We start from the raw sequence: 11529 nt of genomic DNA, 5'->3' as shown, positions 1-11529 counted from the left end.
GTATTTATTTTTGAAAGAAAAGCATTTTTTTTCAATGAAGACAACATTAAATGAATCAGAAATACAGTCTAGACATTGTTAATGTGGTAAATGACTATTCTAGCTGGAAACGGCTGATTTTTAATGGAATATCTACATAGAGGTACAGAGGAACATTTCCAGCAACCATCACTCCTGTGTTCTAATGCTACATTGTGTTAGCTAATGGTGTTGAAAGGTTAATTGATGATTAGAAAACCCTTGTGCAATTATGTTAGCACATGAATAAAATGTGTGAGTTTTCATGGAAAACATTGAAATTGTCTGGGTGACCCCAAACTCTATATATATGCCACACCTCTTATCTTTTAGGTTCTTTTCTTCTGTTTCTATCATGTGTGGCCTTTGCTCCTTTTTATGGCTTTGAAGTGCACTGAGTCGACTCCTGTTGGATGAAATGTGATTTATAAATAAACTTGATGTGATTTGACCACAGTGGATTGTAGGATAGTGAAGCCAGCAGAGGATATATCTGTTGTATCTACAGTCAGCCTTTTAAAAGCTCACCTTTATCTTCCCTCCATGCCATCCCACCCAGGCTGCACCTCATAGTAACTTAAAACCTTAACAACCACTTGGGAATGCCCCAATACTGATTACATTAATATCCTGCTTCTGAACACTGAGCAGTCACCTGGCAGCAGTCTGGTGACGCCCTCAACAACCACCTGAACATTAATAATGTACCATGGATCCGCCTTCAGCAGCATCTTCACATATGAAAAGCAATGCCACCACAAATACACAGCAAAAACCTTGTTTAAGCATGTATTTCTTAAGCAGCAAGCCTTTTCTAATTTCTTTTGCGGTTAATAAAAAGACGGTAAAACTGAGGAAGATGACAGAAAAAAGAAATGAAGGACTTTGTATCTGCATGTGCCAAGAGTATGCAGTGACACTGAGGAAACAGTTGACCTGTGGGTTAATTAATTTCATTAGCTTGTGGCAGAGAAACATTATAAATCTGTGAAGACTTGATAGACTGAAGTCAGAACAGACAGTTTCTGCATTTGTTTCATTCATTTTTAATTAAATTTTAATGCATTATTAGGGCTGAACCCGTGGCCTGATGTTGCACCAAATGATTTCTGACTGTTATTTGTGTCCTTCTGTGTGCAGGCTGGAGTTTCAGCATGGGATCAGCCTACCAGTTCCACAGCTGGCGAGTGTTTGTGGTGGTGTGTGCGCTGCCGTGTGTCTCTGCAGTGGTAGCGCTCACTTTTATGCCTGAGAGCCCACGCTTCTACCTGGAGGTAAAACACAGACAGTTTACTGTCATACTGCAGCTCTGTCTTCTCTCCTCAAGGCTCCAGCCAGTCATTTCCTATAGATTTCTTATTGTGAACAAATCTCAGGTAAAGACCAAAATAGCAATGAACTGATCCCATAAGGGCATAGATCCAAAATCTCTGCTCTCTCTGCTGTAAGTCTCCATATATTTGGACACAACCATGCATTCTTACGAACAAAATAATAAACTGTCCTCCCAATGCTCAGCAGACATGATTAATACGTCCTCCTTTCAAAATATTTCTGTTTGCTAAGTAAAACATAAATGTGTAACACACCCTGCCCAATCACCTCATATATCCAGAGCTGAGCTTGACAGAGGACAGTGATGTAGTGAGATCAGTGTAAAAGGCTTTTCTGGGAAATTTTGGAACAACATTTGTATGAACATTCTGAACATTTCATTTTTTTTTTAGTCTAGTAAGTGTAAGGACATATTTCACTAACAGTATCAGAAATTAATATCACTACCATTAAAAATGAATGCATGGAAATTACAAAAATGATAAATGATTAAACAAATGATTGAAACATAAAAAATGACCACATGTACATTAGACCTAACCCTAACTTTAAAGTTACATTTCTCAGTGTTCTTCACATTTCTGCACAGAGACTAGCCTATTATGAAATTTGCAAAGAGAACAGTCAGTGTGTCTTCAGTCAGTCACCTCTACAACGTCACCAATCCTGTATTTGCTTTTTTTTTTTAACTTTTCCCACATACTATAGGCTGTCTGTTACACTTCTTTTAACACACAGTACAACACACTGATGCACCTGGACGCATCATCAGTTTAGTTTACTGGGTCACAACAGGGCTGCACAGTGGCTTGGTGGTTAGCACTTTAACCTTGCAGCTAGAAGATCCCTGGTTCACATCCTGACCTGGACCTGGGATCTTTCTGCATGGAGTTTGCATGTTCTCCCTGTGCATGTGTGGGTTTTCTCCAGGTACTCCAGCTTCCTCCCACAGTCCAAAAACATGTGGAGGTTAACTGGTGATTCTAAATTGTCCGTAGGCGGAAATGTGAGCGTGATTATTTGTCTCTATATGTAGCCCTGTGGTAGACTGGCGTGTCTCCTGCCTTTGCCCTAAGTCAGCTGGGATAGACTCCTGCCCCCCGCGACCCTAGTGAGGATTGAGCAGTGTGTAGATGATGTATAGATGGGGTCACAACATCCCATACCATCACCCAGGTGACCCAGTTAGGTTTGATCAAGCCCCAGTCTGAGTCCACTGGTGTCTTTTACATAACATTCTGACATGTTTGTCAAAATGCAGCTAATGGTTACCCGCTCAACCTGTTGAGCTACAGGGGCACAAACAAGGCCTACAGTCCCGATGCAGCGGGTCATAGTTTCGAGTCCAACCCACGGCGATTTACTGCATGTCTTTCCCCCACTCTTCTCTTCTCCCTTCTGTCTCTCTCTGCCCACTGTGCACTATAATAAAGGCACAAAAGCCAAAAAAATAAAATAAAATGCAGCTATTATTAATGGGGACTCAGATATTAAATGTGTTAGATTCAGGTTTCACTGACTGTAATCTAGGATTTTGCAGGAACATTGTTTGAAACATTAATAGGGCTACTTTCCTTTGACTTTAAAGGTCCGATATTGTTCCCCTCTTCAGCAAATCCATCAGTCTCACATATCCCTGCAGTGTGTCTTTCAGTTTTTCAGCTCAAAATACTGCAAAGATGCTTCATTTCACCATGATGGTATAACTCCTAGTTTTAGGGCTGTCCCTAATGAGGATTTTTGCTCTAATAACAAATCAAGTGCTGCTGTTCCCACCTGCTTCAGGAAGAACACTCTGCCAGAGATGTCAGTCACAGTGTGTGCTGTAACTACTGGTTAATTAGGTATTACATATGTAGCACCAAGGTTTGACTTGATAAATGGCAAAAATAAAGATCTTTGTATCTTAACTTTTACTTTACACCTCCAAGTTTATAGCAACTAGAAAACACAATAAAAATGACATTTCTTCATATGGAACCTTTGATAAATACCTGCAGCATCACAGAGCAGCAGGGACGATGAGTGCTTCATGAAACTGAGAGGATTAAAAACATATCAGTGAGCCACGTTACCAACAAAACAGCCTCTTACAGCAAATCAACTGCCTGACAATGACTATTATGGATGCCAGTACCGTTGCTGTCTTCCTGTGAGTCATGGTTTTGGCTTTTTGTTGAAGTACTTTCTCGTTTTATGTTAAAATTGTTTGCTTTTTTGTATCCCAGTTTGTTTTACTTCCAACCTTTGTTGTTTTTCTCACCTTACCTGCCACTAATCATCCAGTCAGTCCCCCTGAACTGACTTCCCGCTGTTCCTCATTCACCCCTCAGTTTGTCTCTGGCCCAACCCCAATCTCCATACTCATCGTATCACAGATTTTGAGGTGTTTAGTCTGTGAAGGCTCTGAACTATCCTACTACTAAATTAAGAAGTTCACAAGGGCCCTGTTGCAGACTTTTCCACATTGTTAAGCACTCTATCTGCATGCTCTCCCATAGTTCATAGTTCAATTAGTCATGTCTGACTGTGGTTGTCCTGCCAATCACAAAATGTACACAAACCAGGCATCGATGCTGTAGCATGTGGCTGCTTACTGTTGTGCTTATTTATTGCACAGTTGTAGAGTTGATATATTTTAAGTCATACATTGGATTTACAGATGTATATGGATTTGTTGACTTTTGTGTGTAACAAACAGTTATCCATTGGGCAGCTGATCAAATGACCAATAACCATTTTTATTCCATGTTTTATTTGTTGTTTGTGAACCCTATTCTATTCACAGTAACAGGGTTGCTAATCCATGCTAATGTTAGCTTTTTCTCAGCAGTGGAAGCTAGATATTTAGCTATCTCTAATTACTCTATTACTGCTGACCAAGAGGACAAACTTACTGATGGAAAAAGTTTTTTCTTTTTTTCTTTTTAAAATGAGAATAATTTCTCTTATCCTGATAATATGAGGTAGAGTGAGACATTCGATCAAGGCTGACAGTGTTATGAAAATATAGAAAATAGAAGAGAGGACATAGCTTTGCTCTAGCCGTTCTTTTGGAAAACTGTTTGATGATGTTAATTCCAGCGTTTCATGTGATTGACTGTTTTCTTCTTCTTCTACTAGCTGAGAAGGTTATGCTAACAGGGTTGTGTTCATGTTGTGGGACACGCGTTCCAAGCATAATAATTATTATTTAAAATATTATGTCGTCATAAAAAAATGTTTCTACAATTACAAGAGAGATCAATGAAAAAAATAATACAAAAAAAAAGGATTTAAATTTCATTTTAACAGTTTTTTTTGAGATTCAGCTTGGTCATCATCGGGGTGGGACAAGGAAAAAAATTTATTTTAAGGGGAACTCCAGACTTATTTGGTATTTTAAAAAAATATTTTAAAACATTCTTCTCTCCTATTATTTATTTATTTTTTTTTAGATTTAGTCTCAGGACAAGTAAATTTACACAACAACTGCATGTTTTAGTATTTTGTACATTGATTATTTGAAATTTGATGGGTGGGATGTAAAATATCCTCCAATTCTGGAATGACCCATGTAGTGTTTCATGCAGTCTGCATACATTTAGGACATGCTACTGTGTCATAATATTGCACCCTAAACTTTGCCTGTTGCTATCTGTATTGCAAAATGTGTTGTAATCTGTCTGTCTCAGCATCTCAAGTTTGTTTAAACTCGTGCTTGACATCGAGACAAGTGCACAGAAGGTTGTGGGTCTGAATGGCCAGAAAAGCTTGCTGGCTCACTAACTGCAAAATCTGACTGGATGTAGGTGCAAATCCCTGAACGCTCCCAAATTGTTGAAACTGCAGTTTTGGATTAACCTGCCCTAATCTAAAATGCAACTCATGAGCACACAAGAGTTGTGCAACATCTGTAAATGTGCATTAGTATGACTTCACGTCGAACATGAGATGGGAGTATGATTTTTTTAAAAAACAGCAAGGCTGACTAAATCTAGCCAAGTGAAAATGAATTCGGAGATCCAGATGTGTATGACTATTTATGCAAGATATGTTAAACTATGAAACTGTCTCATAGATGGGTAAACATGACGAGGCCTGGATGGTGCTCAAACAAATCCATGACACCAACATGCGCGCCCGAGGCGAGCCGGAGAGAGTGTTCACTGTGAGTACCGACTGCATGGCCTCGGCACTCCATCACTCCATCACTCCATCACTCCATCACTCCTGCTGCTGCAGTGCCATTAGCAGGTGACAGATCAGTGTCTCCCCCTGCAGGTGAACCGCATAAAGATCCCCAAACAGCTGGATGAGCTGGTGGAGATGCAGAATGAGTCAGCCAACCCCGTGCTCAAGGTCCTCTTCAAGATCAAGGCTGAGCTCAGAGGAGTAGGATGCTGCTCTACTTTCACACTTGCTGTTTTTTGTGTGTGTGTGTGTGTGTGTGTGTGTGTGTGTGTGTGTGTGTGTGTGTGTGTGTGTGTGTGTGTGTGTGTGTGGTTGTTGTGATTTAAAGTCAGTAAACACGATTTCCCATCTTATTATAGATCTGGTTGACTTTCATGAGATGTTTCAACTACCCAGTGAAAGACAACACTGTGAAACTGGCTGCAGTCTGGTTTACTCTGTCTTTTGGGTAAGAAATATTCTGCACATCACCTCCAGTTCTTCTTCTGCACCTCTGTGTGTGATTATTGCATGTTTCCATCATGTTATGTGTTGCCCAGGGTGGCACTTAGCTGAGTCATCACTACATTCCAGCTCAATAACAGATTCTTTCAAGTACTTAACACAGAAGTTGATGCCCATTTACCTATAGTCTCCTAACAAACTTAGACTAGCTAGATTAGATTTCATTTGTGCTGAGTCATGTTTTTATGTCTCAATTTGTCTTATGTTTTCTTTATTCCTCAATCCTTTTTTATTCATGATTTTTCCTAAATATCTCCCCGGTTTTCCGGTTGTCTCTCTTGCCTATTTATTGTTTCATGTATCTTTTGCACACTCTGAAACAGAATCATGGTTGTTTTCTTTTTAATCCTCTGAGCAGTTCCTGGGCATTTTTTTTGCTCCTGTCACATTTTTACTCATTCTGGGCTCATTTTTCACTACAACATAATGTCCTGCACCTCCTATGGAAACAGAACAACCATGACTAGAAATAGAGAACTCAGAAATGTGTATAAAGAATCAGAATCAAAATCAGAATCAGAATCAGAAAAAACTTTATTTATCCCAGAGGGGGCAATTAGGTGCCCAATTAGGTGGGCAAAGAGCGGCACATTAAAAAAGAGCAAGCGAAAGAAAATACACAAAAAGGTGGGTGGGCGAAAGCAGCAGATTGTGTGCAGTGGCCGGCCTGCTGCCAGTAACAGTATGAGTAGTTGTTGCGGAGGTAGTAAAAGCAGTAGTGTCCATATAAGTGTCAGAGATATAAAACAGCAGATTATGTACAGCAATAAATAAAAAAGTAATTCAAATTTAAAAATAAACAAGAAAAGCACTCAGAGAGCACAATACTCTGCCAAGGCTGCTCAGTTAACGCATCATTTCCGACTGATGAAATCTTTAATCAAAAATGACCTTGTGCTGAGCACAGGCGTGTGTTATGTATGTGTACATTATGTATTTATACTGAATCGTGTGTAAATTACTCTTATAAAGGTCTGTTGATCAGTTCATCAATTTTGGTCAGGCTTTGTTTTGCTAGTGTTAAAATAACCGTTCCCTCCATAGTTTTATTTTGAAGGCGTATTTTTTTTAATGCTACAGACTTTTATTTTGTAACCATTCCAGCGGCACAGGAAGTGTTTATCTAAGAAGCAGTTTCTAGACATGACGAAGACGCTGCCGAAAAGTCCGAAAATTCACGTGAAGATGAAAGAAAATGGTTCCATGCTGTTGCTGTCTAGCAAAGGATGTGTCTAAACATATAAGCACCGGGCTGGGATGGAGACAAGCTCTTATGGTGAAGATATGAGTGAAGGACAGAAAGGTGAATTTGTGTTCAAAATAAGACTGACGGCTGAACGTAAATAAAGGCTTTATGAAAGATCAGGAGCTTCCCCATTGTCTGGCTGGGGTTTGCTACATTGCGTGACCTAAATATGTAGCGGGCAGCAAGAATTGATGGGACTCAGAAACAGCCCACAGTTTAATCATTTGTTCCTTGTATGATTTCCAACTGATAAATCATGGTCATTTTGTAGTAGGATTGCAATCATGTGATCATCAGCAGGTAACTGACACAGTGTTCATGTCATGCTTACAGCAACGTCGTACCGGCAGCTATATCTGGGAATGGGAAATCCTTAACAAAGCTGTAGATCCAGACTATAAGCTGCATCACTGCCAAAATCTAATCACTTGGTCCATGTGTCATTTCTGACTTTTCCTGAAAATTTCAGCAGAATTCATTAATCCGTTTTTGAGTAATGTTTCACATGGACAGACAGACAGATTCACAAACAAACGTACGCGGATCGTCACATAACTCCGCCGTTCCTTGGCGGAGTAAAAAACCCAGCAATTATAATAAAAGCCCCAATTAAAACAGCAGAACGTACAAAATTGTAATATTGTAATACATTGTAAAAGTAATAATGTCATAAATCCTGTTAAAAAACAAAAACTAAATTCCAAGTGCCCACAGGTGTTACAAATACTGGAAAATAATGGTGACTCTACATACTGTAGGCATTTCATTTCTTACATTTAAAATTCATGTTTTGCTACTTGTCTTCTCCCTACCCTGTATGAACACAGCCTGCAGTTCAGCTGAAAAGTTCCTGAATTTTTGTCACATCACTTTTTTTAATTGAATCTGGTTAGCACAATCTATTTATTTTTGTTGTTTTTAAATGAGTTGTATAAAATAAAGTGATTTTGAGGAAATAAAATGATTTCAAGCTAAGATTTGGTACGATTTTCCAATAGAACTACATATCACAGATAAATAGTAAGGACCATCTCTGTTTTTACAGTTTCTCTAATAAAGATGCTGTCATTTGGTGATTTTTTTTTTACCTTTCAAACCTGCCACCAAGTTTTTGGGGTCAAGAATATAAACTCGCTGGACCTCTGACACTGGAGGCTCTGGAGGTAAACTCCACAGCCAATTATACGGTAAACTGAAGTGACATTTCTCTGATCCTTATAATCCTTCATTACTCCACCAAGGAATTGTGTTACGATTCAAATCAAATCAAATCAAATCAAACTTTATTTATATAGCACTTTTCATACAGTTAAAAATGCAACACAAAGTGCTTTACAACATTAAAAACATTAAAAAGAAGAAAACCCGTCCCTCCCTCCCTCCCTCCATATATACATATATGCACACAACTGCAGGAGCACGCACACGTACACATGTCCACACACACATACATACACACACACACCCATACATACACAGACACACACTCCCACCACTGACAGTAGGGAGACATGGCATGGCACTGACGATTGTGGAAAATGCCTCCATTGGGGTCGTCCACACTGGGAGGAGTCACAGGCCATGACCACTGGGGGCGCTGGCACCCAGACCCACAGACCCCTCAACCCCAACAGACAGGGGGACCCCCACACCGAGGTGGGGAGCCCCCCCACCCAGCTGGGCCGAGGGGACTCATGGACAGCACCCCCAGTGGGAGACCAGATCCAGCCCCCAGTGTAGAGGACCCCCCTGAGGAAAACACTGGAGTTAAATAACTAAAAATTTTAAAACTACAAGATAGAATAAAAGACCTATAACATAAGTAAAAAGGTGAAAGGTTAAAAAAAAAAAGTAAAAATACATACGAAAATAAATACAGAATGATAAGAACATAAAGATTTAAGAGGTTAGTTAAAAGCCTGATTAAAAAGGTGAGTCTTTAACCTTCTTTTAAAAATAACGATTGGTGTATGTTTTTTTATTATTCTCTGAATCTGTCTGTCTGTTAGCAACATTACTCAAAAACAGATTAACGGATTTGGATGAAAGTTTCAGGGAAGATCAGAAATGACACAAGGACCAACTAATTAGATTTTGGCAGTGATGCAGCTTATAGTCTGGATCCATGGATTTGTTAAAGACTTCTGTATCATTGTGAGATAGCGGCACGGCATCACTGTAACTATGACAACAAGTGAACGCTACATCTGCTACCTGCTAACAATCCCACTACAAATCCACCGCTGCAGCCTTATTGAGACTTATCAAACGGAAATTATACAAGGACTGACCAGCCTTGGCGGAGTACTGTGCTCTCTCAGTGCTTTTCTTGTTTTACTTTATAGATGGGATCCGTCATTTATAAAGACCAATATATACACACATTTAGCCACTTTTAAACCAGAGTTAATTAAAGCTACTGTCTTGAAGATTTTAGTGGTTGAGTTGCTGGTGGTAATGTGATTAATTACAACAGCTCACTAGATTCCGAGTGCAGCAAAAAAACTAACTATTGTAGTCTTAAAGAAGTAACTCAATGTTTGGCCTTTTCCCATCATTTTGTGATCTAATTTTATGTTGCACATGACGTCAGCAAGCAGCAGGGCACAGTGAAAGTCAGACTTGGTTACCTGATGGAGACGCTGGTATTCAGACTGTGGCCTTCATCTAACAGCCCACTCTGGCTGCTCCTTCTGCTTCCATCACTCCCTGAAATATGTCTAACTGATCTGCACTTGCAAATTGTTGATTATGACTGTTATTGTGTTGTAGACACATTTTTGATGAATGATAGCAGTAAGCGCTATGCTCACTAGCAAACACATTCCCTCATTCATAGTAAGTCATAGTGAGTCAGCTTGTGTTTTAGCACTTAAATGTGCAGTTTAATGTAAAGCTGCAGCAGTAGGATGCTTAGTTTGCATTCACACTAACTTAACATAGTTTTTCCTGGGAAGGTGGCCCATGTGATAATACTGCAAATATATAAATATTTATAACTATAGGCTCAATCAACATAAGTGTGACCTCATTCAGTTACAGACAGCAACTAAAAAAACATTTAAGTCAAAATCTTTGAGAAACTTTACCATGATGCAACATTCATTCACACATTTGGCACTGCTGCAAAAAACCTTTTGAAACTTGGTGAATGATTATTATTCAGTAATATTTGCGTAAAAAGAGTCCAACTCAGAGAAAAGAACAGCAAACATCAAAGATTTGCGATTTTTTTCACCACAGACTTTATACTCTTGATCTGATGAGCCTGTGAATATTTGTGAATAAAAGTGGAGTTAAATCTATTTTTAAAAGGCCCTTATTTTTACAATACCAACAGATTTGCATGAGAAAATACCTCTTTTACATTTTTAACTTCATAACACTCATTGCATCTTCCATCGTCAGTCGTGGTTATCAATTAAACTGAGTGTAAAAGACTTTACTACAGAAGCTTGTTGCTGTGTTCAGATACTACGGACTGTCTGTGTGGTTCCCTGACGTCATTAAGCACCTCCAGGCCGATGAGTACGCCTCCAGAGTGAAGATTCACAACGACGAGCGCATTGAGGACTTCACCTTCAACTTCACCCTGGAGAACCAGATCCACAGAAATGGAGTCTTTCTGAATGACAGGTACAACAAAGTGACTTCAGCTTGGGTTGAAATATTTTCTAATGACCTCACCTTTCTCAGACATGAGGGTGAAGAAATGATTTAAACCAGCTGCAGTATAGCACACTGTGATCCCAACTTCTGTGCTTCCTCTGGCACAGTGTTGTGGTGAAGCTGCCCGTCCTGCTATGGGATAGCAGCACTGTTCGTCTTTACTGCAAACAGCACTCTGCTGCAGGTAATATTAATCCTGCCTCCTTTATCTCCTCCACCACCAGGAAATTAAAAGGCTTATCTCTCTCACTCTCTCTCTCTCTCTCTCTCTCTCTCTCTCTGCTTATTTCTGTCTCTTTCACACACACATCTGTTCCTCCTCCAGGTTATGATCCTCACTTACACAAAGGCGAGAGAAAAGACGCATTGATATGCAGTTTTTGTTCTTTTTGCATTTTCACCGCAGACCAGGATGCAGTTATTGTGAGATTAAATCAAGACCAATGCAATGATGCTGTGTTCAGTTACAGAGATAAATAACTGACCTTGTCATGTTGGACACGCTAGTCTTTTGAAACCAGATTTGAACACTCCAGTTTTAGTGTCTTTACATTGTCTTTCAGTACATTTTAGAATTAATTTCA

At 39.4% G+C, this 11529-nt stretch overlaps 1 protein-coding gene across 1 annotated transcript in view; it reads left to right on the top strand.

The window, feature by feature from the left end:
* Positions 1 to 11529, top strand: part of LOC111578853 (synaptic vesicle glycoprotein 2C-like) — an 85480-nt gene that overhangs the window by 50262 nt on the left and 23689 nt on the right. The window contains exons 5-9 of the mRNA XM_055019325.1: positions 1159 to 1292; positions 5414 to 5503; positions 5617 to 5727; positions 5886 to 5974; positions 10748 to 10912. Coding sequence (XP_054875300.1) covers positions 1159 to 1292; positions 5414 to 5503; positions 5617 to 5727; positions 5886 to 5974; positions 10748 to 10912 — 589 coding nt within the window. The remainder of the gene's footprint in view (positions 1 to 1158; positions 1293 to 5413; positions 5504 to 5616; positions 5728 to 5885; positions 5975 to 10747; positions 10913 to 11529) is intronic.

Source organism: Amphiprion ocellaris, chromosome 17, assembly GCF_022539595.1.
Source record: "Amphiprion ocellaris isolate individual 3 ecotype Okinawa chromosome 17, ASM2253959v1, whole genome shotgun sequence".
Taxonomy (NCBI): domain Eukaryota; kingdom Metazoa; phylum Chordata; class Actinopteri; family Pomacentridae; genus Amphiprion; species Amphiprion ocellaris.
The sequence above is the reverse complement of the archived record's forward strand: the minus strand, read 5'-3'. Positions and strand labels throughout refer to the sequence as shown.